At 31.0% G+C, this 27,190-nt stretch overlaps 2 protein-coding genes across 2 annotated transcripts; both read left to right on the top strand.

Annotated features, from left to right (window-relative positions):
- The first annotated feature begins 9,607 nt into the window (after window positions 1–9,607).
- On the top strand, window positions 9,608–24,158 carry LOC124543069 (multidrug resistance protein homolog 49-like). The gene is made up of 26 exons (XM_047121101.1): window positions 9,608–9,768; window positions 10,498–10,546; window positions 10,699–10,895; window positions 11,205–11,349; window positions 13,690–13,790; window positions 14,094–14,265; window positions 14,640–14,764; window positions 15,510–15,705; window positions 15,793–16,017; window positions 16,273–16,459; window positions 16,564–16,706; window positions 16,796–17,004; window positions 17,397–17,491; window positions 17,574–17,750; window positions 18,413–18,528; window positions 19,014–19,154; window positions 19,233–19,415; window positions 19,536–19,739; window positions 20,237–20,366; window positions 20,466–20,661; window positions 20,749–20,911; window positions 20,992–21,186; window positions 22,267–22,476; window positions 22,764–22,910; window positions 23,380–23,488; window positions 23,936–24,158. Exons 1-26 carry the CDS (start codon window positions 9,743–9,745, stop codon window positions 24,022–24,024), a joined length of 3,930 nt encoding a protein of 1,309 aa, XP_046977057.1. The 5' UTR covers window positions 9,608–9,742; the 3' UTR covers window positions 24,025–24,158.
- Window positions 21,246–21,894, top strand: LOC124543070 (NADH dehydrogenase [ubiquinone] 1 beta subcomplex subunit 7-like). The gene has a single exon (XM_047121102.1). It carries the CDS (start codon window positions 21,460–21,462, stop codon window positions 21,823–21,825), a length of 366 nt encoding a protein of 121 aa, XP_046977058.1. The 5' UTR covers window positions 21,246–21,459; the 3' UTR covers window positions 21,826–21,894.
- Window positions 24,159–27,190: the final 3,032 nt, after the last annotated feature.

The following is a 27,190-nucleotide window of genomic DNA, read 5'->3' as shown; positions in this document are numbered from 1 at the left end:
TTATCAACAATTAAAAATATATATCAAAGCCCAAGTCAGTATAACAAAAATAACGGAGTAGAGTCTGTTCTAAAAAATACAAAAACAAATAGCTAATATATGGAAAAAAAGTTTATCAATAGTTTAGTACTTTCAAATGTAGTATTTTTTCAATGCGTGATCATACCTTTACGAAGATAGAATTACATTAAATATATAAGACACCAAACAACTAATAGAACATGTCAAAATATTAATGCAAACATTATTATTAACACAAAAAGATACATATTTGACTTTTCAATATTTATTAAATATAAAAAGTACATTTTTAAAATGCATACTATGTACTAATGTACTCTCTAGAACACATTCTCGTCCTCATGTAATTTGTTCAAATTTATATTTGACTTCAGACTCCTGCAGCTATTTACGTTCCAACTGTACGTTTACAAATTTATATTGTAACAATTCAAAATTGAGTAGGTATTCGAAATACTTTTTTAGGCTTTACTGAATATTTTTACAACCCTGAGACTATCAAAAAATTAATTTTGTCTTATATTTTAAAATAATATTGAATTTATTTGTTTAAGAATAAAGTTATTCATACGTTAAATATAAATTTTATGCAAAAATCATTTTATTTTTCACTAAACGTGGTTTTCGTTGTATTCAAGAGCATGTCATCACAAATTAAATTAGTATTCATTTCAAACTAATTCAAGTATAGTCATTTTAACATGTACATACGAGTTTACGAAACACGAATAGTTGACACGGTAATGAATATTATAGTTCTAATTACTTAATGAATTTATTTCTTAATTACCGTTTTGTGATTTAACTAAAAGCTCCTACAACATTTTAAAAAGCAAAATTGAAAACAAATGGACTTGCTCTCAATACAAAATCTTGTTAATATTTTATAAAGTTATTTTTATTTTCCCTAACCTAACTTAGTTAAGTTATACACTAAAGTTAACTCATACAATAAATTTATATAAATATTTTTACTAAGTCAAATTCATCCACCCGGTTTTATTAATCTTCAACATTTAAAAAGTGGAAGATCAATTCGGCTATTATTTTCGTTTTGTTAATTAATATGACCTAAGAAGAGTCTATATTTTATGTCCCTTTATGTTGCGGGTGTCTATCACCGTTTCTTAAAATTTCTAATGAGTTTAATTTACTTTAAGTGCAAAAAGATTCGTTGTGTTTTTCGGGTTGGATACTTATTATGATAACTGATTTTACAGTCAAATGATCCAAGCTAAGACGAATATTTATTATGTTTGATATTTGATATCGTATTTGTTATTGCTAATAATTTGTAAAGCATAAACTGAGTAATTTATACATATCAAATGATAAGATCTTACACCAATACCTCGTATAATTGTCTCTTCTGCAATATTGATAAAAATAATAACTGTCCAAATGCAATTCTTCGTATATATTGTGTCCAATAAATCCCTTTTTCAGTTCTCTTAAGTTGGAAATTCGGAGGATACAAGATTTTGCTCTATAGTTTTTTCAGGCGGCAATAATCCAATAGTTTTAATGATCTTATTTTGATGATCGTGAGCGAACGTATCTTGAATGTCCCTGCTTTACTATCTTAAAGGTAAGTAATTCTGGTGCGCTTAAAGGTAGACCGCTAGTTGAGTTTATTTTTATATTTTTATGTCATTTTTAGTAGTCTAATTTTTTTATCAAAATTTGTTGCCTCTTTTTAAGACTGTGCGCAAATACTGCATATTATGCTATTTCTATAAGCAAGAAATTAGGATCAACTTATCTAAGGTTTTAATTATAATATTAATAATATTGATTGTTGACTTTTGCTTTTTAATTCCGAATTATTCTTTAATGTTATGTTTGTTCAGAATAACATTGAATATTTATAAAAAAAAAATCATACATACACAAAAGCAAACTTTATTTGATACATCAATAAAATCAAATGTCACTCGAAATCATTCATAGTTTATTAAGATCAAATCTTTCAAGCTGAATTAAGACCAATCTTATCGTTCGGAGTTTAAATTTTATATGTTGCTAAAGATCCAATGACAAAACATTTTCTTTTTTGGTCGAGAAACTCCTCAGCGTCCAAAATCACAGATACAAAATTCATTTTTAAAATGTTCTTGTACTATTATTACAAAAAGAAATAAAAATAATTTAAGACTTCAAAAATATAACGTGGATTGTTAAAACCAATAAAAATTGGTATATTATTCAGACTTACCAGTGTTACTTTACCGACATTAAAGAAACTCCAGTACTATAGACATAGGATTCAACTTCCCATTTTAAACATAATGACATATATACTGAGCATCTGCGTTCGAATAGTGTTCTAAATGGTTACAAACAGGTGAAACTAGTGTATTTTTATATTAACCTTTAAGAAATCTTCTTAAGGACTTGGAGAATGGTTTAATATTGAAACCTTTAAATGTGTTAGTTGAAATATTGTTTGCTGTTACTAATTTACTATAAAAAAAAAAACTGCGTAGAATTGTTGACTCGCGTTAAGTGGTCGTAAAGAGGTCTTTTAACCCTATTATATATTTTTTTGATTGATGTATGTGTTATTTATCTAGTTTATAATACATTTAATTGCAAATGTTTAACTTTCGGTACTATGTCTTCGACAGAATGCTTTAAAGAGTGTACATGTGTTTGAATTAATGTCGAATACAGTTGCTTTAAAGGTTTTTAATTAAGTTAACTTTTTAAAATTCTTGTCACACATTATGTAAAGTTTGTGTCATAATGTTTATTTACATAAAAGGGTAACACTTATATTTCAATTAAAATACAAGTACATTGATTTTAATAGAATTTTAGAAACATCAAGCGTTACGTCTTATGATTAACTTTCAATTTAAACTATTATCATTCTAAAATGATAGTGTTCTGAAGTAAGTTAAGTTCCAGGCTTCAAATTCTGGAAACATCCAATAAATATATTGAGATTATTTCTTATATACAAAGCAACCTAATATAACCAGTATTAAATGAAACACGGTAACTGTCGTCGGACCGCATGAGTCAAATAGTCAACAATTTAAATAAATATGTTTGAACTACACTGTTTTTAGAGAACTTTCGTTCCTCGACATGGTCTATGATAGGTTCAATAATAATTATTCATATTTATATGCAGGTAAGACAATGACTGAATTTTGCTACAAATAGCTTTTTTGCTGCATTTTTCCACGCCGTGATAATAAATATGGTACAAAAATTGCCCACGCTTATTTCATTTTATAAATTATGATATATGTGAGCGATAAAATTAGTCCAAGATTTTTAGATATCCGCTCTGCATAAAATCCTTCTACGTGATTTTTCGATTGGATTATGTCGGAGGGTGCCCATGTATAAAACCGAGTTTCTGTCGCCCGAAACCGGGACCGATAGCCGCCATCTTGGAAAACGTTTTTTTGCATATATCTCGGAAACGGTAAGTTTTACGTTAAAAACCTAAGAAATCTTTTTGTAGAGAACAAAAGAAGGATTTTATGCAGAGCGGACCGATTTTTGGTGCTAAAATTCCTGGACTATGAAATTTGCGACAATTTTGAATATTTCATTCAAATATCGAAATTAATTACTATATAAAATATTAAGGAACAAAAAAATTACGGTATTTTTGGAAATATGTATGCATGTATGTGTGTCGTTTTCAAGAGTACAAAGCAACTAAGTATAAACCATTTCATTTGATAATTGCGCAATGAACCTGATAAGATTGTTATTCATTACTATGAGAGTAAATTATGTTTTATATTTATCAGACAATTGAAATCAACTTTTCTGGCCATTGACTTTCACCAACCATTGAATATTATATATAGCAAATACTTAATGCTATAAATAAATATATTATCCCCACTTAAACATTACAAACATATCTACGTAATATTAATTAGAATATACATAAGATAGATATACATTTCTCATTGGTTAACTTTTCTATAGAAAATTTGATTACCTGTAAAACTTCATTTTTTGTATCAGTTCTACTTCTGAGATTCGATTCGAAAGCACGGCAACCAATAAGTTTTTCTCCGAATACGTACGGCATATCAAGCTCATATTATAATATAAAACGTAAAAAGTAAACTTAGATCATCATTAGTATCGCTTAAAATGAGCAAATAAAATTATTGAATTTGGTCTCGTAAACTAAGGAAGTATCTTATTTAAATAATTAATTTTCATGTTCAGGTTTTCAATTCCTAATAAATAATTGAATCATTAATTAATATTTTATCATTAACTAAGATACCAATAAGATCTTAGTGTAATAAAAATTATACCGTACACTCATACCTACTTATTCCACGCCACTTGTGATAAGACATTCCTTGTAGTGGAGAATGACAGATTAATAAGGAAATGGGCGTGACGTAACATTATGAAATATTCACTCCGTATTTGAGATGTTAATGTTGTGTAATACTGAAACGAAATTTAGTTTAAAAAGTAATAATTTGAATATGCCTTTTAAATACAATATAAAAATCTTTATCCAAATAACTTGGCTCTATATATCCTTCTTTTGCAATATTTGCTTTTCGTCTTAACTCATTTATAAAAAAAAAACAACCAAACGACTACTACATATTCAGTAGAATATTTTTTTGGTTTAAACTTCATCATTTTGAATATGAAATGAATTATAAAATTTGAAAATTTATCTGTGTAAGGTATTGAATAAATACGTAAGCCTTAATTGTAATCAAAGGCTTTAATTAAACCCCGCTTCTTCTAATCACTTTACGAATTGCTTGAACAATTTCAAATGGGTCTATCATAAAATATGTAAATAAATAAATAAGTATATAATCCTTTGTTATTCCAACACATTGTCAATTTTCACAGATATTCGCTAGTGAAGGTAGACTTGAACTATCGATCTGCAGAACATAGCATCCCGTAACGTGCCTAAATATTAGTGATACCTAATTCTGTTAAAAGTAATGATATGGAATCATTTGTCAATTTCATCATCATTTTAATATTTTCAGGGTCTTTAATTAGCCTAGCTAGGATAGCCAGTACTTGATCTGCGATGACTATTATACATTAAAACTTTTAACGTAGTTCAATCATGTAATTGTTTATAAAACTTGGTGGTAGGGTTTTCTGCTAGCCCGTCTGGGTAGGTACCACCCACTCATCAGTTATTCTTCCGCCAAATAACAGTACTCAGTATTGTTGTGTTTCGGTTTGAAGAGTGAGTGAGCCAGTATAACTACAGGCACAAGGGACATACCATCTTAGTTCCCAAGGTTGATGGCACATTGACGATGTAAGGAATAGTTAATATTTCTTACAGCGTCATTGTCTATGGGTGATGGTGACCACTTACCTTTAGGTGGCCCATATGCTCGTCCGCCAACCAATAACATTAAAAAAAATAATAAAATAAATAAAAATAAAAATGATTTTTGTTTAATAAATATTATTATTGTTACTTTTCCGCTCCAATATTAACGTGGAATGTCATTTATTCTAGATAAAATTTTGACAAAGTTCACGATTAATTTTTAAAGTATTTACTAAGTTATGGCGTAAAAATTCCTGTTAAACAAAGCTAAAATTGTTATTTTTTCTGATGATTTATCATCGAGATAGTTATTCGTATCTACCATCACATCTTAACATGATTATAATTTTTTTGTTTATGTGTGTTGACATCCGTATATCATAATTAGTACCGCCTCTACAGTATAACACGCGTGATTGTTGTAAAATATATGTTGAAAGATACGTATGTAAATGTAACTCTAGATAAGGCGACGTTTGCAAATGTAATCATTTATGGATGTAATTGTAGGCAAACTTTTACAGCTCATCAGATCGTAAAGATATTATCTCAGAGCGTTTCAACCAGGAAACAAATTCCTTTTGGGATTAGGAAATTACTGAATCTTAAAAATAATTACAATTATTATTAATATTACAATTAAGATTTTATCAATAATTACAGAAATTATCTCATTTGCTGAAAACTAAACAACTGAAATCAAATGCTCACATTATTTACTCTGTGGCTTTTCTAAAAAAAAGATATTTAGTTACCTTAATAAATGCGTTTATTTGATATATCCCATACTTAAAGTAGAAAATAATTTTACTTGTAAAAGAGGATTACATCAATTATTAATAAAAAAACGATTCGCTCAGTTCTCCCATCAAACGTATTGATATGTTTTCTTAATGCAAGTGACAATTAAAATCACTACAGCGAAGCGTGGAGACGCGCGACGCTTGTTAAAAAAATAAACAAGATCTTATTGATGTCATTGCCTATATTAAAGCGTATTCAAGGACTTGGTAATAATGTAACCTTTGTCCAGTGCTGCACAAGCTACGTAAACTGAAAGATCAGAAGATGACAATTGTCTGGTCCTATATAAATTAGACGGTGTTTTTATTATTGACTTCTGATTTCTTGTATTAAAATCATATAGTAACAATCGTTTGTAATGTGGTATCAAAATATTTTAAACAGCGGATCATTTTATAATGTCTTTTTTAATCTGTGATTCTGGCTATAGTTATTTATTTAGAAAAAAATACTGATATGCTAAACATATATAATGTTATAAGCGAATAAAAATGGAATATGTACTAAATTTCAATCAATAACTTCAGGTATAAGAGAGAAAACATCTCAGTGTTTAGGGTTGGTCGTTAACTGATTAAGGGATGTTAATATTTCTTATAGTCTCTTGTGCTAGTGACCATTTACATATACTTATTTAAAAAAAAAACTATTTCTTATAATAAATATTATTCAAAATAATAATAATAATAGTATAAGCTATATCGTTTTAGAATCTAATTATTTCCTGAATTTGAAAATTAGTAAAACGAAGAAGCTTGGCCATTGGGGCAACAAATGATAATACAACAACTGTTAATTATTTTACAATTTAATTAGAACATTATTTTCATTTCAGGAACACCTGTAACCGTTATTAATAAACTACATGTTACACTTGCATTTTACTTTTTTTTATTAACTCTTGAAGACATAAAATCTAGATATATAATTAAAATAACATTTACAATTCTACACGTATATTATTTTACATCAAAATTGTTAACACGTCGGAATTTAAGAACCTCTATTATGTTAGCTTTCCACTAAAACTTGACTCTCTTTAATATTAGTAATATTATATACATCTAATGACTCATTATTTTTATGTAAGTATTATTAACACACGTATGTACATTCAATAGGTAACGCATACATTTTGTTAAAAAAAATATCATATTCATCATATCATAAATATTTAAAACCTTAAATATTTATTTTAATAAATTTTCGTTAAACTTTTCATTATTTTATTTAAGTACGTACGATATATGTATATTCGTAGAATTATATAAGTCATATATATAGTCAGAATCATCACAAAGCACGGAACTAATCCTTGCCGTAGAAATTATGTAACATGTCAATACATTAAACAACAAGCAATTGAAGCAGTGTGTGATCTCAAATATTCTTCATTTGCCCGAGAGATAGAAGAGGAGACACACATTTCTTTGTTCTGTTATTGTAAATAACGAATGCCTGTTATATACGGTTATTATATATATTAGACATTCATAAGTCAATGATTTGTTTGTGGCATAAATATGTTAGGTTAGGTTAAACATGTTATATGAATGTTAATACTTTATAATATACACTACATTATAACCTGAAATATATTAAATTATCTTTATAATCTTTTAGTCGGAAGTAATTCTAATTTTATCGGTTACAACCTTATTTTACTTACGTACTCTAAAAGTAACTCTTATGTAAATATTAAAATACATATACATATAAAATAAATAAATAAATACATATACTTATTTAGAATCTTACAGTATTACCGTGAATCATAATAGCATACGAATACTGTAAAATTCTATTGTAAATTGTATATTGAAATCATAATATTGGTAGATACTACAAGAGCTATCGTAATGCAGTTTTAATTAATTAATAACAAGGTTTACCAAATTATACGGTTTAAATTTATTGAAAGTCATGCTGAATCTGATTCTTATCATCATTAAAAAATATAACTCAACCTTAAATAAAACCTTAATAAGCTTTTAACTATTCAGGATAAGATTTAGAAGTCATAAAAGTGTTCCAAATACAAAAATTGCAAATCATTGCGATGTCTATAGCAACCTCTTCTGAAGAGATACACACACACGAATAATTTACGTCTCAGCAATTTATTATCAATTGACTAGTGACACGCTCATGCCTATTTCATTTAACTGATACGGAAGATTCAGCGTGGCCATATTTCATGAATTTCAAATCTGTAATTGATTATTAGTACAAACAATACTCTTGACGGTGCTCTTGTATTAACTATTAATTGAAATGAATTCCATAGAATTTAGATATTTATGTAATAGAATAGCTATGTATATAAATAAATAGTTGATGCGCCAGCAGACCTTTATACTCCAGGGCAACGTAGTTTGGGCTCCTGTCTCCAACATAAATTGTACTATATAGCATATATTATATTAAAAACTTGAAAGTAAATTCATGGTTTTTATTTGAATTCCTGATGTAATTATGAACATGCTTATTAATGTGAAATTATTAGTGATGTACTAATTTTGACATTCTCTTATTACTTATGCCGTCACATCCCTCTCCGCCGTACTTTAACGCCTCGTGACAAGTAAGCTACATCCAAACATCATGAGTGTATGTTATTATAAAGACAAGTCACTTATTCCGACTTCACGTGGGTACAATAAGGATGTATATAACTTATATGTAGATGGAATGACAAACAAAAATGTAAATTCTTGATTCTGGCTAAAAAAGTTGAAATTCTTCTTTTCTCTACTACTATCTACCTATGTACTATATATTATTTTAAAATCACGCTGTTCATTAATGAAAACATGCGAAAAATATTTTTATTTCATAAATAAATGTTTATTTGGATGACACACATATGAATACGACACGTGGCCACCACATATATACTTTTTTTCTATAATAAAACACAAATCCTTTGGATATATTTCATTGTAACTGTTAAATAAATATGGTTTTACTATATAGTATAGACAATGATATACTACATATAATGAAAATATATATGTTTAATTAAGTGAAAGTTTATTTTAATCTGTCAAATCAATAATTCTTGTTTACATCATCATAATAGGTCCGTCTAATTAATTGATCTGTTAAATTTAGTTCATTATATAAAACAAGAAACACTTGTATGTATGTTCAAACTTTTTTCTTTCGACCGATAGTCAAAGATAATTTTGACTAAAATGACTTATTTCGGTAAGCGTGTCAAGGACTCCACAGTTCGCATCTAATGCATAAACTTAACTTATCCTATTTAAAAAAGCGCGTTATCGAAAATTACTTTATTAAAAAAATAGCTATAAAAATTGCGCCCGAAAATAGGAATAATGTACATTATTATTTTAAAAAGAAGTATTTAATAGTTTATTATGTTATGAGTGAAAAGCAATTATATTATCTCTGTGTTTAGAGATGATACGCCCGAGCACGGGTATATTACATGAGTCTCGGAGAGTCGCCTCGTTAATAATAACCTATCGGTCGCGCACGCCGCCTGAATCTTCGCGAGTTCATTGAAAATTCAGCGTTTACTCTCGCTACGGCAAGAATCTCATCTGATGTAACATACGCTGAACACGTACCGCCGCAATTATGAGGGATAAAAAGAAATCAACTCAGTAAGTTTTAAATTATATTAAAACTAATTTAAATATATTAATAATAATAAATATTTGTTGAAAAGGGAAAGTGCTTCGCGAATATATTTAAATTGATAACTGTTTATACATAATTTAGTATAACAATGCACATCGAAAGATAATATTGATAACTATTTAATAATTTTCTTAGCTTTTGCGATATATATATTTATAACGCTGAGACAAACATTTATTCTCTAACTCATTGCGTGTTACGTTTGTAAGGTATACTGCAACTTTATTATAATTTTTTTTTAATATGTTTATGTTAAAAAAAGCTTTGTGATATCAAATTATATTTTATGATGAATGAAAAATGTATTTTTGTAGATTGACAACCATTCAACATTTACAAAACTAAACCAGTAATCAGTATCACTTATGTATATTTTATTATTTTCAATAATTTAAAAGTTGCTTGTTTTTTCTACGTTGCTTCCGGTGGTGGGAGCACTATGGTTTTTTTTATTTGGAAATAAAATAATTTTAATGTCCCAATAGCTCAGTGGTACCTATATGGTATGTGTATGTCCACATGTGGTACCAGTTATCATGACGTATTTTTCTTTCAAACTTAAAAAAAAACATTAGATCGCAAGTGCTTAATAAACGAAGTAAATTTTAACTTAATTACAATTAATTAAAAACATGACATTTTTTATCTTTGACAGTTAAATAAATTTTGTTTTATGTTTTATTGTTTTACAGAAAATCGCCAGAAATCGAACCTGACCTGAAGTTATCATATTTCCAAATTGTAAGTAAAGATAGACTGTTAATATTAAAAATATATTAAATTATATTTCCACTAGCTCAATCTTTGTTATTAATAATGTGAAACATATGAATCTAATTGAATATTTGCTTTACTTTTTAAGTTAAACTTAATATTTAATTATATTGTAATAGTTCCGCTACGCAACATGCACGGAATTGCTTGCTACAATCTTCGGTATATTGGCCGGTCTACTCAGCGGAGGCGGCGTCTGCTACAACCTGGTACAGTTCGGCGAGTTAAGCACTGCTTTTGTAGAGAGAACGGCTCAACAAGACCAACTATCGAGCTACATGCCTCTTACGAGTTTCTTTGGAGGAGGTCGAAGGCTGTAAGTCTCCTTAATACATGTTATAACTATCACTTAAAAGTTAATCATTTTTTTTTGTTGATTATATTCATTGGAAGCATTAAAACTTGAAACTGATCGGTCTTAATAATCTAGTCAATTGATCTATAATCACTGCATTCACTTCAAGATTACATATACCTTTAAATTATCTAGTGATAAGCCACTTAAATAATTAATTAATTATTGGGAATATTTATTTTCATATCCTTGTACTTTTTTTAATAATTAATTTTAATCGAAATATTAAGAGCACTCAAAATTGTACATATTTTTTATTCTTCAATTCAGATGTAATGCTTCGAACGAAGAAAATATGAAAGCTCTCGTAGAGGATGCAACCGCTATGGCAATAGGGATGTTCATTAGTATTGGAATATCCTTAATATTGTGTATGCTATCTGTATCTCTTATAAGCTGGAGCGCCTTACGTCAGGTAATTAACAGTATTTATTGTATAAAATTAAAATACAATAAGATCAATGCATTTGTTGATTTTGTAAACATATCTTGTGTTTAAATTGGGCTTTCGGTAAATCGCGAGTGTAGAATTGCCTTAGAGTGTTGTTAATATGGACGCCTACTTGTACGTTTGAACACAGTGCTCCACTATAGTTTTGCGCAACTGTAAACAAAATTAATTGTCTTGATTGACGACCTTGTCTCGGATTGTCTCCGAAGCTTTATGATTACAATTTCAACAAATTGTTAATATTATATAAGTCAGCATTATATAAATGTAAACATCATTTTTACTAAACAAAACTATTGTATTGTATTTATCCTTTCATTCAAGTTCAAGTTTAACGAATAATTATATATAATGTTCCGAATAAAATTACGTAAATTCCTCAATGAATAAGAAGAGTGAGATTTTTTTTAAATAACACAAGATTTAACTATTTTATAATAGAATTAGTCTTACATGTAAAATATTAAAGGTTTCAGAAGTTAAGATTACTTCCATCACATTACATATCAATTCATCAATTTAGTACTTGGTATAGGAATTTTAAGTGACCATGAATTTGTTATTATTCAATTGCTTTTCTTAAATAATACGTAACTAGTTTACTTATAAAGGTTATTTTGTATTAAAGATTTATTGCACGTAGTCACTTGCATTTCTTGCAAAAGTGAAGATCTAGGATCAATTTATCTATTAAAGTATAGCTTAATTTACGTATATTAACGTAGGGAATTTCTAACCGTAGATTACAAAATTTCAAAACTTAATTATTACCTGCCTAATTTGTACATACAAACTCACTACTCATGCTTGGTAGAGAAAGAAAATATCATCAGAAAACAGGCATATATTGCATGAAATCATATCACATGAATTAACGCAAGGAAATATTTCAAATCTCAAAAGAGAAGTAATTTTCTAGATTCGGAACATTAACAAGTTATTATCATTTAATTTTTTTAATCTTAAAGTTTTTGCAATTATATGTTGTTTTTTTTACAAATAATAGGTTGGGGAAAAAAGAAATCCATTATTTTTACGTGAACTTCAAGACTTTATTTAACATGTTTTGCATTGTCCGATTTAGGTCAAATATGCACCATTTTGTTCTATAATTTGTTGCCATTTTAATGGTAGCTTCATTATGCCTCTCTCATAAAAGTCTTGGTCCTTATTAGCGAAAAACTCCAGCAATTGATTTTCACACTCTTCCCTTGATGCCAATTTCTTATCACTAAAAAAGTTTTGCAATGCAAGAAAAAGATGGTAATCGCTTGGTGCGAGGTCCGGACTGTATGGTGGATGCATCAAAACTTCCCAACCAAGCTCCCGGAGTTTCTGACGAGTCACTATAGAAGTGTGTGGCCTGGCGTTGTCCTGATGGAACACGACACCTCTTCTGTTGGCCAATTCTGGCCGTTTCTGGTCAATTGCTCGCTTCAGACGGTCCAGTTGTTGACAATAGATGTCTGAATTTAATGTTTGGCCATATGGAAGCAACTCGTAATAAATGATTCCTTTCCAATCCCACCAAACGCAAAGCAGAACCTTCCTGGCTGTTAGTCCCGGTTTGGCCACCGTCTGAGCTGCTTCACCGCGCTTTGACCACGATCGCTTTCACATAATGTTGTCGTATGTGACCCATTTCTCATCCCCAGTCACCATCCGTTTAAGAAATTGATTTCATTACGTTTGGCCAAGGCTTCGCAGATGGAAATTCGATCTATTATGTTTTTTGGTGTTAATTGGTGTGGCACCCAAACATCAAGCTTTTTTTTAAAACCCAGCTTTGTGCAAATGGTTTAAAACTGTTTTGTGGTCGATCTTTAACTCCTGGGCGATGCTACGACTACTAACATGCCGATCCACTTCGATGATTTCAGTGACTTTATCGACATTTTCGACGACGGGCCTGCCTGTGCGAGGGGCATCCTTAACGTCAAAAATACCCGAACGGAATCGACGAAACCAAAATTGCGCGTAATTAGCTGTTACAGTATCGGGACCATAAACACTATTCACATTTTCAGCCGCCTGACTTGCATTTTCGCCCTTATCAAAGAAAAACTGTAAAATGTACCGAATTTTCTCTTTGTTGACTTCCATCTTTAACGCCGTGTAACTCAGAACTGAATGGACAAAACAAAAAACTACAACGAATTCTTTTAGTGCGAACTGTTACCTTGACAACTCGATAATTTACGAGATATCGATCACTACAGCCATCTACCGAAAAAATAATGGATTTCTTTTTCCCCAACCTAATATATTAGAAAGTAAGTGTACTATAATCTTCAATTTCTCTAGATCACAAGGATACGTCTACTATTTTTAAAAACTGTAATGCGGCAAGACATGGCGTGGTTTGATACAGATAATGAATTTAATTTGGCCTCTAAAATGTCTGAGTAAGTATAAATCTTTCATCTAAAGTAGACGCAATAATTTATTTACTGTATATATTTACAATTTTATTTAGTTATTTACCATAAAAGAAAACGTAAAACATATTATAGTCCAATATCTACCAAAAATAGCCCGTGAAATCACTTTTTACTAAATATACTTAGATACATATTTTGTATTCAAAGACATATATTAATAATATAAGAGAAATGTCGTGTTTTTGGGTGATCGATAAAATACATTTTTTCAAAAACAATCTCTATTAACATTCAAAACAGTTTAATTAAAGAAATGCGTAATTGCAGGAATATGATGAAACTGAAAGAAGGAATGGGAGAAAAGATCGGAGTTGTTTCAAATCTTATCGGAACAGCTATAATCTGTCTCTGTCAGAGTTTTCCGATGGGCTGGGAACTAACTCTAGCGTGTGTCAGTGTCGTACCATTCTCAATAGCAGCATCGGTGGTTTTATCTAATGTAAGCATGAAGTCGTATTTAAAGATGTTATCGTAAAATATTTGCATAACGTTTAATATTTATAGTATTATTAAATCCAGGTATAACACGCGCTAATACGCTTCATCATTTGCTTTTATTAGTTTTGTTACGTATTATCTTTTAGGAAAACATCGTGGTACTTAATTTTATTTTTATGTTTTTGATTCAAAATACAAACTGTAATAATATGAGACTTTTATTGTAAGGTAATTAGACCAACTTATTTTTTGTATGCCGAATAATATAAATATATATATTTTTTATATGAATGAATAATGCTATCTAACTATGCTACGAACTATATTTATTTATATCACACACAATTTTCACATTGTGTCTTTTCCTTTTTTCAGTATCAAACTAAGTCTTCCATTCGAGAAATGGAATCGTACAGTCAAGCTGGCAAGCAAGCGGAAGAAGTTCTTAAATCCATAAAAACCATCGTCGCATTTGGTGGAGAAAATAAAGAAGTCGACAGGTGAAATTATTTTATATTCATAATTAAACAATTAAATCAAGCTTAATGCTATAGTCTTAGAAGACTTACTAAAATTTATTTGTACAGTCAGAGTATGAAAACCTTCGTGAGTTTTCAAATTCATTCCTTTATTAAGTCTTAAAGTCTGAGTACCTTTTGAATCTAAACATCAAATCATTGCAACGCAATGATTTGATGTTTAGATGTATTTTTCGATCGGAACAGTAGATTATCGCTCATACTGAGCACACGAAATTAGATCTTAAAGTGAAGAACTACCCGGACTGTACATATAAAAATAATAAACTTGTAAAAAGAGATCAACTTTTTAAGAAGTTTTAAAATCTAAATTTGGGAAAACCATTTTTTATATCTATTCATTCATGAAGGCGCACTCAAACAAACACGCACACACACACATTACACTGTCGGGGTTTATTAGAATATAGGTAAGCTCGTGCTTCGAAGTTATATAAGTGTGCGTGAGACGATTAACATATGAGTAAAGATAGCAAACAAAATAGATTATGATTATCTTAGTTTATTTGCGTGTAGTTTAATGTGGAGTGAGGCGTCTTAGTGAATTCTAAGTATAGATAGATCTATACATGTATGACTATTTATATGCATACGTGCTTACGATTTTGCCTTCGAGCAATTGCCGAATTATTAATGTCAAATAGTGGTGGCAAGTGGTGGTGGTAGTAAGTGGAATACAATTTAATAGAGTTTTTTAAACTTCCAGATATCGTCGCCTTTTAGATCCTGCAGAGTTATATGGTCGTAAACGTGGTCTCTATACTGGATTGGGTACGGGTTTTAATTGGGTGCTCACTTACTCCCTTAACGCTATCGGTCTGACGTATGGCGCAAGGCTTGTTCTCATCGACGCTGACAAACCGACTGACGAGAGAAAATATCTCGTTGGTGTTGTATTCAGTGTTAGTATATTTAAAATGTTTCTATTACTAAACACTTTTGGTTCTGTAATCTGAATTATCGTTAATTTTATTTTAATAATTTTACAGATTCTCTTCTGTGTGTACATGGCTACGCAGTCGATTACTTTTTGTGTTCCCCATGCCGAGATATTTGCCGCCGCTCGTGGCGCTGCAGCTAGTATATTTTCCCTGCTCGATAGAACGCCTCAAATCGATTCCCTTGACAAGGGAGGAGTATCGCCCAGGCGAGTCTTAGGGGAGATCACACTGGAAGACGTACACTTCAGTTATCCATCAAGACCTAATGTCAAAGTAAGAGATTATTTGATTTGATTTTACCTAAGTTACAATTATGAAATATTAATATAACATTAAATAACATAGGTACATGTTTGTATAGCTAGGTCAAATTCAAGGCGATGTAGCATTTATTTTAGAAAAATACTGAACAAACACCAACAAATATATAATAGTATCTGTGTAAAAAACCTAATTCGCATTATATTTTTCATGTGAAATATATTAAAATAATTAATTAAATTATCATTACGTAACGTATGGTTCTAGGTTCTTCAAGGGATCTCTCTGCACATCAAAGCCGGTGAATGCGTAGCACTTGTAGGTTCCTCGGGTTGTGGAAAGTCTACGATACTTCAACTTCTGCAAAGATTATACGATCCAATTCTTGGTGTAGTGAAACTTGACGGAAAAAATGTTAAAAACTTAAACTTGGGCTGGCTTCGATCGTCTTTGGGTGAATAATTTAAATTATTAATATTAATTTACATGCATTCTTTTAACAATAATGCATAAACACTTTTGCGACATATGTATGTTATAATTATGTCGCTTATTTAGGTGTGGTGGGACAAGAGCCGGTGCTGTTCCGAGGTACAATTCACGACAACATAGCTATAGGCAGTCCTGAGGCGACTCGGGAGGATGTTCAAAGAGTGGCTGATATAGCATATGCACATGATTTTATCACACATCTTCCTAATGTAAGTGTTACGTATACGTAAATATAAAATATAAATAATTTAAATAAAGTAATACGATTGTAATAAAAAATAATTTTATTTAATCAAAGGGCTACGACACTGTTATTGGTGAGAGAGGAGCATCTCTCTCTGGTGGTCAAAAGCAGCGAATTGCGATCGCTCGGTCTCTGCTACGGGAGCCGGCGGTGCTTCTACTAGACGAGGCAACGTCTGCGCTCGATAATCAGTCAGAGCGCCAAGTGCAAGCTGCATTGGATAGAGCTAGTGAAGGTCGAACTACACTCATGGTTTCGCATAGGTACTAATTTTTGTAATATATTTTCTTAATCCTCAACTAATGAACCAGCAATAGCACCCTATCTACAAAGTTATAAATATTATTAGTATATAGTATTGATACAAATATAGTTGTGAATATTTAGCAATAATTATTGTCTAACACAGGTTTTAATTGTTTCTTTCGATTCTGATATTTTATCAGCTTCTATCACATTTGAATTGTAAGTGAAAACATTTTTCAAAGATTATTAAAGATCATGTAATGTTAAAATACATTTCAAGTACATAGTCTACTTTATAATAAGTTTGTTGAATGGAACAAAAGAAATAGAATATGTAGTTAAGGTTTCCTTAATATTTCTCCTGGAAATGTATATGATTGTTTATTGAATTTATATTATTACATTTTAGATTGTCGACAATAGTAAATGCTGATCGCATTATTTGTATGGACCAAGGAGTGATCGTTGAACAAGGAACACATGAAGAACTCATGAAGGCTAAAGGTACAGTATCAATGATAAGATGAGATTACACATTATGTTCATAACATTTTCTTTTTCTAAATAACAAATATTGTGATTAAAGGATTTTATTACAAACTTGTGACCACTGGAAACGAAAATAAGGAACCCGATGTGATAGAAACTTTGCCCGAAGAAGAAAATGGAAATGCTGATATTGGAGATGTGCCTGTTGTATCCAGGACAGAAGTTAAACGACGATCAACAAGAAGATTAGTAAGGCACCATTCTACAAAGAGAGGTATGCTTTTAATTTATATAAATGTATGCGTGGAACATTAATTACCCAAAGTTCAAAAAACGCAATTCCGTAAGAAAAATCCACAGATACATTTAATTTTGCCGATTAATAAATTCTAAGTCGTTTGTCCAAAAAATATTTAAGGATAAAGGCATTTTATTTAAAACCAGATTATATAGGGGATAAAAAAGTAGAGCTAATACTTGTTGACTTATTGTATTTATCTAATAAATTTGTATTTCTAATTAAGAATAAAGGACACCTTAGATTCTTGCTAATTCTTTTCGGTAGATTCTACATTTCGAACCGATGGTAGCTTTACTTTTTGTATAGCTCTTTAAAATGACGATACAGAAGTACCTACTTTAAAAGTTTACTCGAAAATTTAAAGAATGTTTTGATTGCGGATGAAAACTTTGAGTGGAATATTTTCCATCATTTCTCTGCGGCAACAAAAGGAGTAGTAAAATAAATATCTAAAAGTGAACATTGGTATCAATAAAATCATAAATTTTCGGACCGCCGGAATAGTTTCCCGGTTATGTTTTATAACGTAAATATTATAAATGACTGGAATGTGTAAAGAGAATAATTCAAAGTTAAATGATGGAGTTTAATTGTATAACAAAGTTGTAACTCATAATTGTCTTTTATCCTTATAGAATCGCATGATTGGATGACACCTCGTGGATCTATAACATCCGTTATGTCTACCGGCTTACAGAGCTACGTTTATAACGCTGAATATGACTCTGGAGACGAAAAAGAAGACGATGAAGTATGTATTGCATATACTGAAACTTTTATAATAAATATTCTATAATCTCGATCTCATAGTACAATAATACTGTTTATTTATCTAACTTACAATATTTCAGCCACACGAAGGATCTTACGCGATATTATTGACTTGTTTACTTATCATTAACGTTTTATTGTTATGAAACATTAAAATCCTTTAAAACCTAACTTCACACCGAACGAATAATTTGAACAAGATAAAATAGGATAAGGCTATCTTAAGACCCATAATAAAAAAAATCTTATAATTTATAGAGAGCTGAGATGGCGGGCAAGCAAACTGTCATGTGATAAGTTGTATCTAGAAATCATCTCGTATTAGGCGATTAAGAAAATTATTTCGACGAAATATGTAAAGACGATTCGATCGAAAGACGTTTGTCTTTTGGTATTAGCCAACTTTTCTTGTAACAGCACGGTTATTTTATTTTATATGTGCTTATATTTTATTGTGTTGTCTAGGAAGTTAAGCCTGTCAGTGATTGGCAACTCCTAAAACTGAACGCTCCAGAATGGCCGTACATAGTAATTGGTTCAATTGCTGCATTTATTCAAGGCTCATGTTTCCCTGTTTTCGCTTTACTTTTCGGATATACTTCAGGGGTATGTTATGAAAAATAACTATGACATTTAATAAAGTCATAGAAAAGCAGTTAATAATAATTTTGTTTACATTTTTAGATATTCGTTTTGCCTAACCGTGACGATATTGTATACTACGCCGACTTCTATTCAGGCATGTTTCTGGTGGTAGCCGCGGTGGCTGGTTTGTCAATGTGTCTCCAAAGTACAACATTTACAAACGCTGGACTCAAAATGACAACTCGACTTAGACAGCAGTATTTCTCTGCTTTACTCAGACAGGTATATAGTTTAACTCACAACAGATAATTATGTGTCTAAAAAGCAAATTTTATTATATTTCATACATTTACATATGTATATATATTTTATATGCATGAGAATTTGTTTATCTGCTTTAAGGAAATCGGTTTCTTCGATAAAGATTCGAATACAGTGGGTGCGTTATGCGCGAGATTAAGTGGTGACGCAGCCGAGGTCCAGGGGGCAACTGGCTTGAGAATTGGACTGATTTTACAAGGAACAAGCTCTGTTGTTGTCGGATTTATTATGGCCATTTGCTATAATTGGAAACTGACGCTTGTGGGCACTGCATTCTTACCTCTTGTTAGTATATCGATATTTTATTATTTATTTATAATATGAACTTCACATATTAACCGCAATTGCAACATTAGATAGTATGAACTTAAATGATTTGTCTTAACGACTTAACTTAAAATTAGCGTTAGACTTATGACAGCTTATAAGTCTTCAGATTCCATGGTCCTGGGCTCAAAACAAGGATCAAAAAAGGGTTAAAAATTGACAGTATCTACATTAACGTGCCTCAAAACGGTCACTGACGATCCGATTTGTCCTCCCATCGGTATATGAGATTGTGGATATAAATATGTATTTGTGTTTAAACACATTTGAAAATGGCACTACAACAAAAACATTCAAGAAGAATACATCATACTCGTGAATTTAATTAATCGATGTTATAGTATTTTTATCCCACGTTTAATGTTACCGCTATGATATCAGCTTTTCGCCCCAAAAAATAACCAAAATACTAACATCATTGAATCTTAAAAATAATCCTGAAGTTTTAATTACAGATGGTCGGAAGTATCTGGTTAGAAGGTATTATTTCGCAAAAGTCTCAATCTGATGAACGCGCCGCAATGGAATCCGCGACGTCAATTGCAACCGAAGCTGTGGTCAGTATCAGGACTGTCCAAAGCTTAGGTGAGATACCTTTCCAATAATTTATTGACATCGAACAATATTTTTTATTTACTAAAATCTACAAATATAAAGTTCGTTTATTTATTTGAAATATTACAGGTGTGGAAAATGTTTTCCTTGAAAAGTTCAAGGAAGCGCTAATACTTTCATGCGCAGCCGTCGCTAAGAAAACAAGATTACGAGGACTCGTACTGGGTCTAGGTGTTTACGTTCCGTTCATGTCTTATTGCAGCGCCACGGTTTACGGAGCGGTGCTTGTCGCTAATCAAGAGGTCGAATACAAATATGTTATGCTGTAAGTTGAAGATATACCGAACCTACGTTAAAGAAATAGCTTATCTGATAAGAATCTGAGACCAAATCTAACATTTTTCTTTCCCAGGGTCAACGAAGCTCTTATGTATGGTGCATATATGTTAGGACAATCACTAGTTTACGCTCCCAGTTTCAACTCGGCGAAAGCTTGTGGAGCAAGGATTTTATCAATAATTAATAGAGAACCGAAAGTAAAAACAGAATCTGGACTTAAAGACAGAAAAGACTGGGTAAGTAAGAGATTTTTTAGTGAAATAATATCGTTATTATTTGAATAAAGATAACACTACTCAAAAAATATATAATTTAGGTCGCAACCGGGAACTTCAGCATCAAAGATGTCGAGTTCAGTTATCCAACAAGACCTCACCAAAGAATATTGAAAGGAGTGGACTTGAAAGTTGAAGCTGGTAAAACGGTTGCTCTTGTTGGATCGTCGGGATGTGGCAAGTCTACCATCCTACAACTCATGCAAAGGTTTTACGATCCCGATACTGGCAATATTGTAAGTATTTTCCTTTTTTTTTTAAACTGTATGTTATATGTTTCAATTATAAATGAGTAATATTTATTTTGGCTATCGGTACATTTCTATATAAAAAAAAGTTCTGGCATGTTTTATTTTAATATTTTAAAGTGTCTTTGACATCTGTCAGTAGCGTCGTGTGTACCCGATGATGTTTCCCAAGTGACCATTTAAACACTGATTATACATAGGCACAGTACAATTACAATTGATTATATATTTATAATAGTAATTTTATCTAAAAAATATATAATGGGACAAATTTTGGGAACTTTAAAAACAAGACATTTAGATTTAAAAAGTGACGATCTTCCTACATTTGATGCAAAAGTTGGTTTTCGATGTGCAAGAGGAAAGCGCGAAATGATAGCACCCAAGGAGCACCTTGTGTCTGCGCGCATACCAGTAAAGTATAGAGACTATTGCGCTCACTACCTCTTGGACTATCAAGTCTGCCGCTATAAACACATGCCTCTACTCTACAGATGTCATGAAGAGAGACACGCATACTTACAGTGTGAAAAAGACGATTATGTTCTAAGAATGAAAGAATTTGAAAGAGAAAGAAGATTAAGAGAACGGGAAATAAGAGTTAAAAATACTCCTATTACTTGTTGATGTTTATAAAGTTACGTAGTATTAAAACCTACTGACATTATATATAAACAACACCTGAAATGTGTTTTTATTTCAAATGATATCTTTTGAAAATTTTAATATCATTTTTTAATAGTCAATATCTTATTTTCTAATGCTAAGTAACTACATTCAGTCGATAAAGAATCACAATATAATAGATATGATAGCTTAAATGATTATATGACTATAGCGTTGGTTTAGTGGCTAGCTTATAGTAGGTACACAAAAACTGAGTTTCTGGGTTTAAGCTTTGTGACTTTTATGTCGAGAGGTGTGGACAGTATCTCTAGAATCTTAATAGATGCACCTTGTTTTTGCAGAATGTTATGATCTATAATATGTTCTGCCACTTTGGCTATTCACGCCTGAGAAACAAATATTAAACTTGAAAAAAATAACGAATATGTTATTCGTCACCAGGAGTTGGACGGACGTGACACAAGATCTTCGCTCACTCTCACGAGGCTTCGTCGTCAGTTGGGTGTTGTACAGCAGGAGCCAGTTCTTTTCGACCGTACCATTGCAGAGAACATCGCGTACGGAGATAACAACCGTAAGATCACAATGCACGAGATCATCACGGCTGCTAAAGCGGCCAATATTCACAATTTCATCGTTTCCTTGCCCAAGGTATGTAAATTTATATACATAAATATATGTATCTAACAAAAGTTTTAAAACTCATAATATGTTATTATGCCCGACGTGCGATTATTTTTAGGCAAAGAATTCGTCTAATACGTCATGCGGATGCGTTTGATCGATGGCATTCTTTCGCAAGTGCCAATAATAATTATTACTCAATCGAATAAGCGATATATGTTTATTTGTGTAATTATATATAAATATAAAGACCCTAGAACATTTTTATATTTTTAGAATTTGTTAAAGTAATTTATTAATTTTCTATTATCTAGGGCTACGACACAAACTTAGGTTCGAGTGGCGCTCAACTATCTGGAGGACAAAAACAAAGAGTGTGCATTGCAAGAGCGCTCATAAGATCTCCTCGGTTGCTTCTTCTCGACGAAGCGACGTCCGCGTTAGACGCCAACAGCGAAAGAGTAAGTGATTATAAATCTAAGACAAAAATCCTATCGGTAATAATCTATAAATTCATATGAATGAACATCAACGTGAGATGTTTTTACTCTGATATCGCAGAATTTATATGAACGAGATATACAAGGTAATGAACGATAAAGGTTTCGGTGTATTATGATGATCTCAAAAGCAAATTTGCTTGATAATTTTGATCTTATTTATGTAAGTAAGGTCGTTATCTCTCATTTTCCTCTAATTATATAATAAAAACTAAGGATGAGACATATATATGCTGTATATAGGAATTAATATGTAGATCTGTGTGACAGGTCAATCTGTAACTAATAAAGTTTATTCTTAACAATACCTAGTACCTAAATAGACATTATAAATAGTTATTAAGTTATTGATAGTTTAAAAAAATTCAATTATAAATGTCCTACCAGTTTTTTCGTTTTTTTTTTAATATTACATTAATAATCTGTGCAGACTGTTGCGGAAGCCCTAGAGAAAGCAGCTAAAGGAAGAACATGTATAACGATAGCACATCGTCTTTCTACAATCAAAGATGCTGATTTAATCTGCGTTTTAGATAAAGGTATTTGTTTTTCGTCCCTAAACTCCCTTAGATTATGTTATTCAGTTTTTTTTTCAAAAATGACATATATGTATCAAATCTAACGTGGTGTTTTGGATCGACTATGACTGATTAAAGAGTGATTAGAGCGCGTACATTTCAACCGATGATTGCGGTTTCAAATCTAGGCAAACACCATTGAATTTCTTGTACTTAATTTTTTTTTACGTTTATAATTCATCTCGTGCTCGGTGGTGAAAAAAACATCGTGAGGAAACCTGAATGTGTCTAATTTAAACGAAATTTGACCACATGTAAATCCACCAGCCCCCATTGGAGCAGAGTGGTGGAGTATGCTCCTAACCTTCTCCTCAAAGGATGAGGAGGCCTTAGCGAAACATTAAGAAATTTCAGACTACATGATTGATTCATAGTTCAATAATATTTAACGTCATTTTTTGTTTCTAGGCAAAATCGTGGAGCGAGGAACACACAAAGAATTAATCAACTTAAAGAGCTATTACTGGCAGATGTGCAAAGGACAAAACGTAGCTTAACAAATTTAATAAGATCGCGTTACAAATAAGAATTCTCAAATGTCGTAACTATTTTAAGTTGTTTGTTTCTATAACAAGTATTATACGAAATGTATTACTTTTATAAGTTTTTTAAATAAATTTATTAATGAAAATGTATATGATTTCATATTATTGGTCATTCTCAAGGTCATTCCCAGAATAAAATTAAATATAGTCACAGTCATAAATATTTTAAATAAAGTAACTGAAATGATATTTTTATATGTATTAGCAGTTTAAAATATGCGCCAGTCGTGGTTTCTTAAAATTGTTTTTCTTTGATTGGATCACGAATATACTTAAAAATGTTGCAATTTTTTATATTTATTTACGAAAATGTTTTTTTGTGCGTGTAACCTGTTCAAGTGCAAATGCAAATTATAATACAAATCAAATGATTTAAATTGCCATAGAGCACAAACTGATACGATCCTAATGACGTTTATACCATTGACAATATACTTTAGGTCAGGATCACGTCTATCTTTACGCATTTTATAACATATCAATCGATAGCTATGTAATAGGTTTTAAAAAAGGTGTATTGAAAATATTTCGATATTAATACAATTTTTTTATAAAAAAATGCGATTCGCCTCCGATAAACGTGATTCAAACCTTATGCTCTAACTTTTACGAATAAATCAATGATATCAGATTCAAATAAATTAGCACATGGAGTCAGGGCCGTATTTAGGGGAGGGCAACCGGGGCAACTGCCCTTGGGCCTCCACATTTGTGGGGGCCACAGTTTTCAGCAAGTTAACAAATACCGAGATATAGTCAAATTATAATGATGTTATTATTTAATATTTTAAAAGTTACGGATACATGTAAATAAATCATAGCTTACTGATTAAAATAAAAAAGTAATTAATTCATGATGATATAATTATTAGGTTGTTCATTTTATGTTTGTCTAGGGCCCCCACTGCTTTGTGGCCCGGAGGCCTCCAGACTTTTAAATCCGGCTCTGCATGGAGTATAAGGAGGCGGGCGCGCACTAGGCGCGCTTTCCACGTTTATCATTCAGCCACCTCACGGCGGCTGCCACTGGCGGGGTCGCGGTTGCATTCCCCGGGCGATCCTGTTGCCTCACCATGGTGGAAACCCGAGGATGGTTTTAGTGGGTAGGACACGACCTTCAGCCCTGGCACGGGGCCCTTATGGCCCCGGTTGAATCCCACATACCCGTCCCGGTCCCCCGGCCGGGTGGGAGGCTTAAATGCCTTTCCTCCTCGTAAAACAAAAATTATCAAATAACATCAATATTACGTATTAAAAATGAAAGAAAGTTTTTTTTTAGAATTTTATTTATTTTTTTTCACAATTATATCAATATTTAAATTGCACAGAAAGAGAACTACTAACAATATCACTCTAACTCCATCTTTTTTGCTTTACCCTGTATTCCTTTTAATCAGAATATCCCTCTTCTCAAATAGTAGCTTTTTGTGCTACTTTAAGCTATTTCAACATTAGTATATGGTATATTATAACTGCCAAAATATAATTCCATGCGCTAATGTAGTGAAAGCTACAATTATTATCGCATCCCCTGAATAAAGGTTTTAAATCTACATACCCGCTATTTGCTACGGAAACAAAATTGTTACATCGTGGGTATCACGATATACGTAGACAACCTCTAGATAAGTCAATGTTTCCCTATTCCTTGTTCGAGTTTTAAAAGTGAACTTTAATTATTTTTTATATAAAATACAAGATCAGAGGTGCATTGATGATATCGTATCTCTATTTAAAACTCACACAAGGATGGGGATTATAACAACACTTATGCTTACACAGGAAGGGCCGCTTGCTAGTGAAACGGTTTGCTGCTACAAAAATCCTATCGTAGATTGACGAGTGCTATTAATATGCTATTTGAAAGATTTTTAATGCTACGTTAATAGGATTTAAATGGCACCAAGCCCTGCCACTAGCAGGAGGCAATATCGTAAAGCAAAGTTTGGGGTGACGATATATTTCTCTTATATTTTTCTAACATAGACACAATTATATATTCTAAAAGTTTTATTGCACTATGCAGACACAGTCCATTAAAATAACATATTTTATAAATTTAAACATATCAATGGTCTGTATTTGTTTGGTTTTACTTTGATAAATTATAATGGCAAGAAAATATAAACATTTAATTATGTCGTACTTATAAAATAATAATTAAAATTGACTTTCGTTGCGGCACTTTACAAAAGAATATTAGCTACAATCGTTAGTGCCAACATTTATAATTCAGTGAATTTAAGTGAGCAATTACAATTACAATGATGAATATATAAATAATTAGTTATACCAATCGAATTAATATTCTAGAGGACATTTTGAATGGGTCCTTAAGTGATCACCTGTATAATATAACATACAAAACTTTTAACGAGAAAATTGTACTAAAAGTTGAATATCGCTGTATTCTTTGGTATTTATAATTATTCACAATTTTCATCAAAAAGTGCCCTCCGTTACAAAAATCATATTAATACGTCGTAATCAAATTTTACGAGAGCACATTGATCATTACTCACTGAAAATCATACAATTATATTTTTGAACAAATTTTACGTAACTACCTACATAAAATAAGTGTATAATATTTTCAAATATAATAAAAAATATTGTATTCATTTATATGTAAGAGTGTCTGAATGATAAGTGGATTCATGAGGTGACGCCGAACTAAAACGATGGCACTTGTATGGCACACACAGGTCTGCACAGAGAACGTGCAGCGGAGACGTGTAGGGTTGGCACATCGCTTAAATTTAGCAACACGCTATACATGTTCGTTATAACAAACATTACGAGACCGTATCGTCTGTATATACAATACAGCTACAAAAATATTAATTTAAAATTAATAACATATTTTTTTTCAATTTCGACATCATAACATTTAGACATATAACGAAAAATATTTACTATAATATATATGTTGGTTAATATACACTTTGGTTTAACTATTTCATATGAATGTGAAAATTTTCATTATAAACTCACATCACCTACGCAGCCGGAGTATTTTGCTTTCAGTGTAATAATAAAAAAGTAATTGAGCCTTTGATAGATTCATTTGAAATATATCATTCGCTTAGGTTATGAAATTGTTAATTATTCCAGTTTA

Source organism: Vanessa cardui, chromosome Z (assembly GCF_905220365.1).
Source record: "Vanessa cardui chromosome Z, ilVanCard2.1, whole genome shotgun sequence".
NCBI classification, from domain to species: domain Eukaryota; kingdom Metazoa; phylum Arthropoda; class Insecta; order Lepidoptera; family Nymphalidae; genus Vanessa; species Vanessa cardui.
Note: the sequence above shows the minus strand (reverse complement) of the source record. Positions and strands in the feature narration are given on the sequence as shown.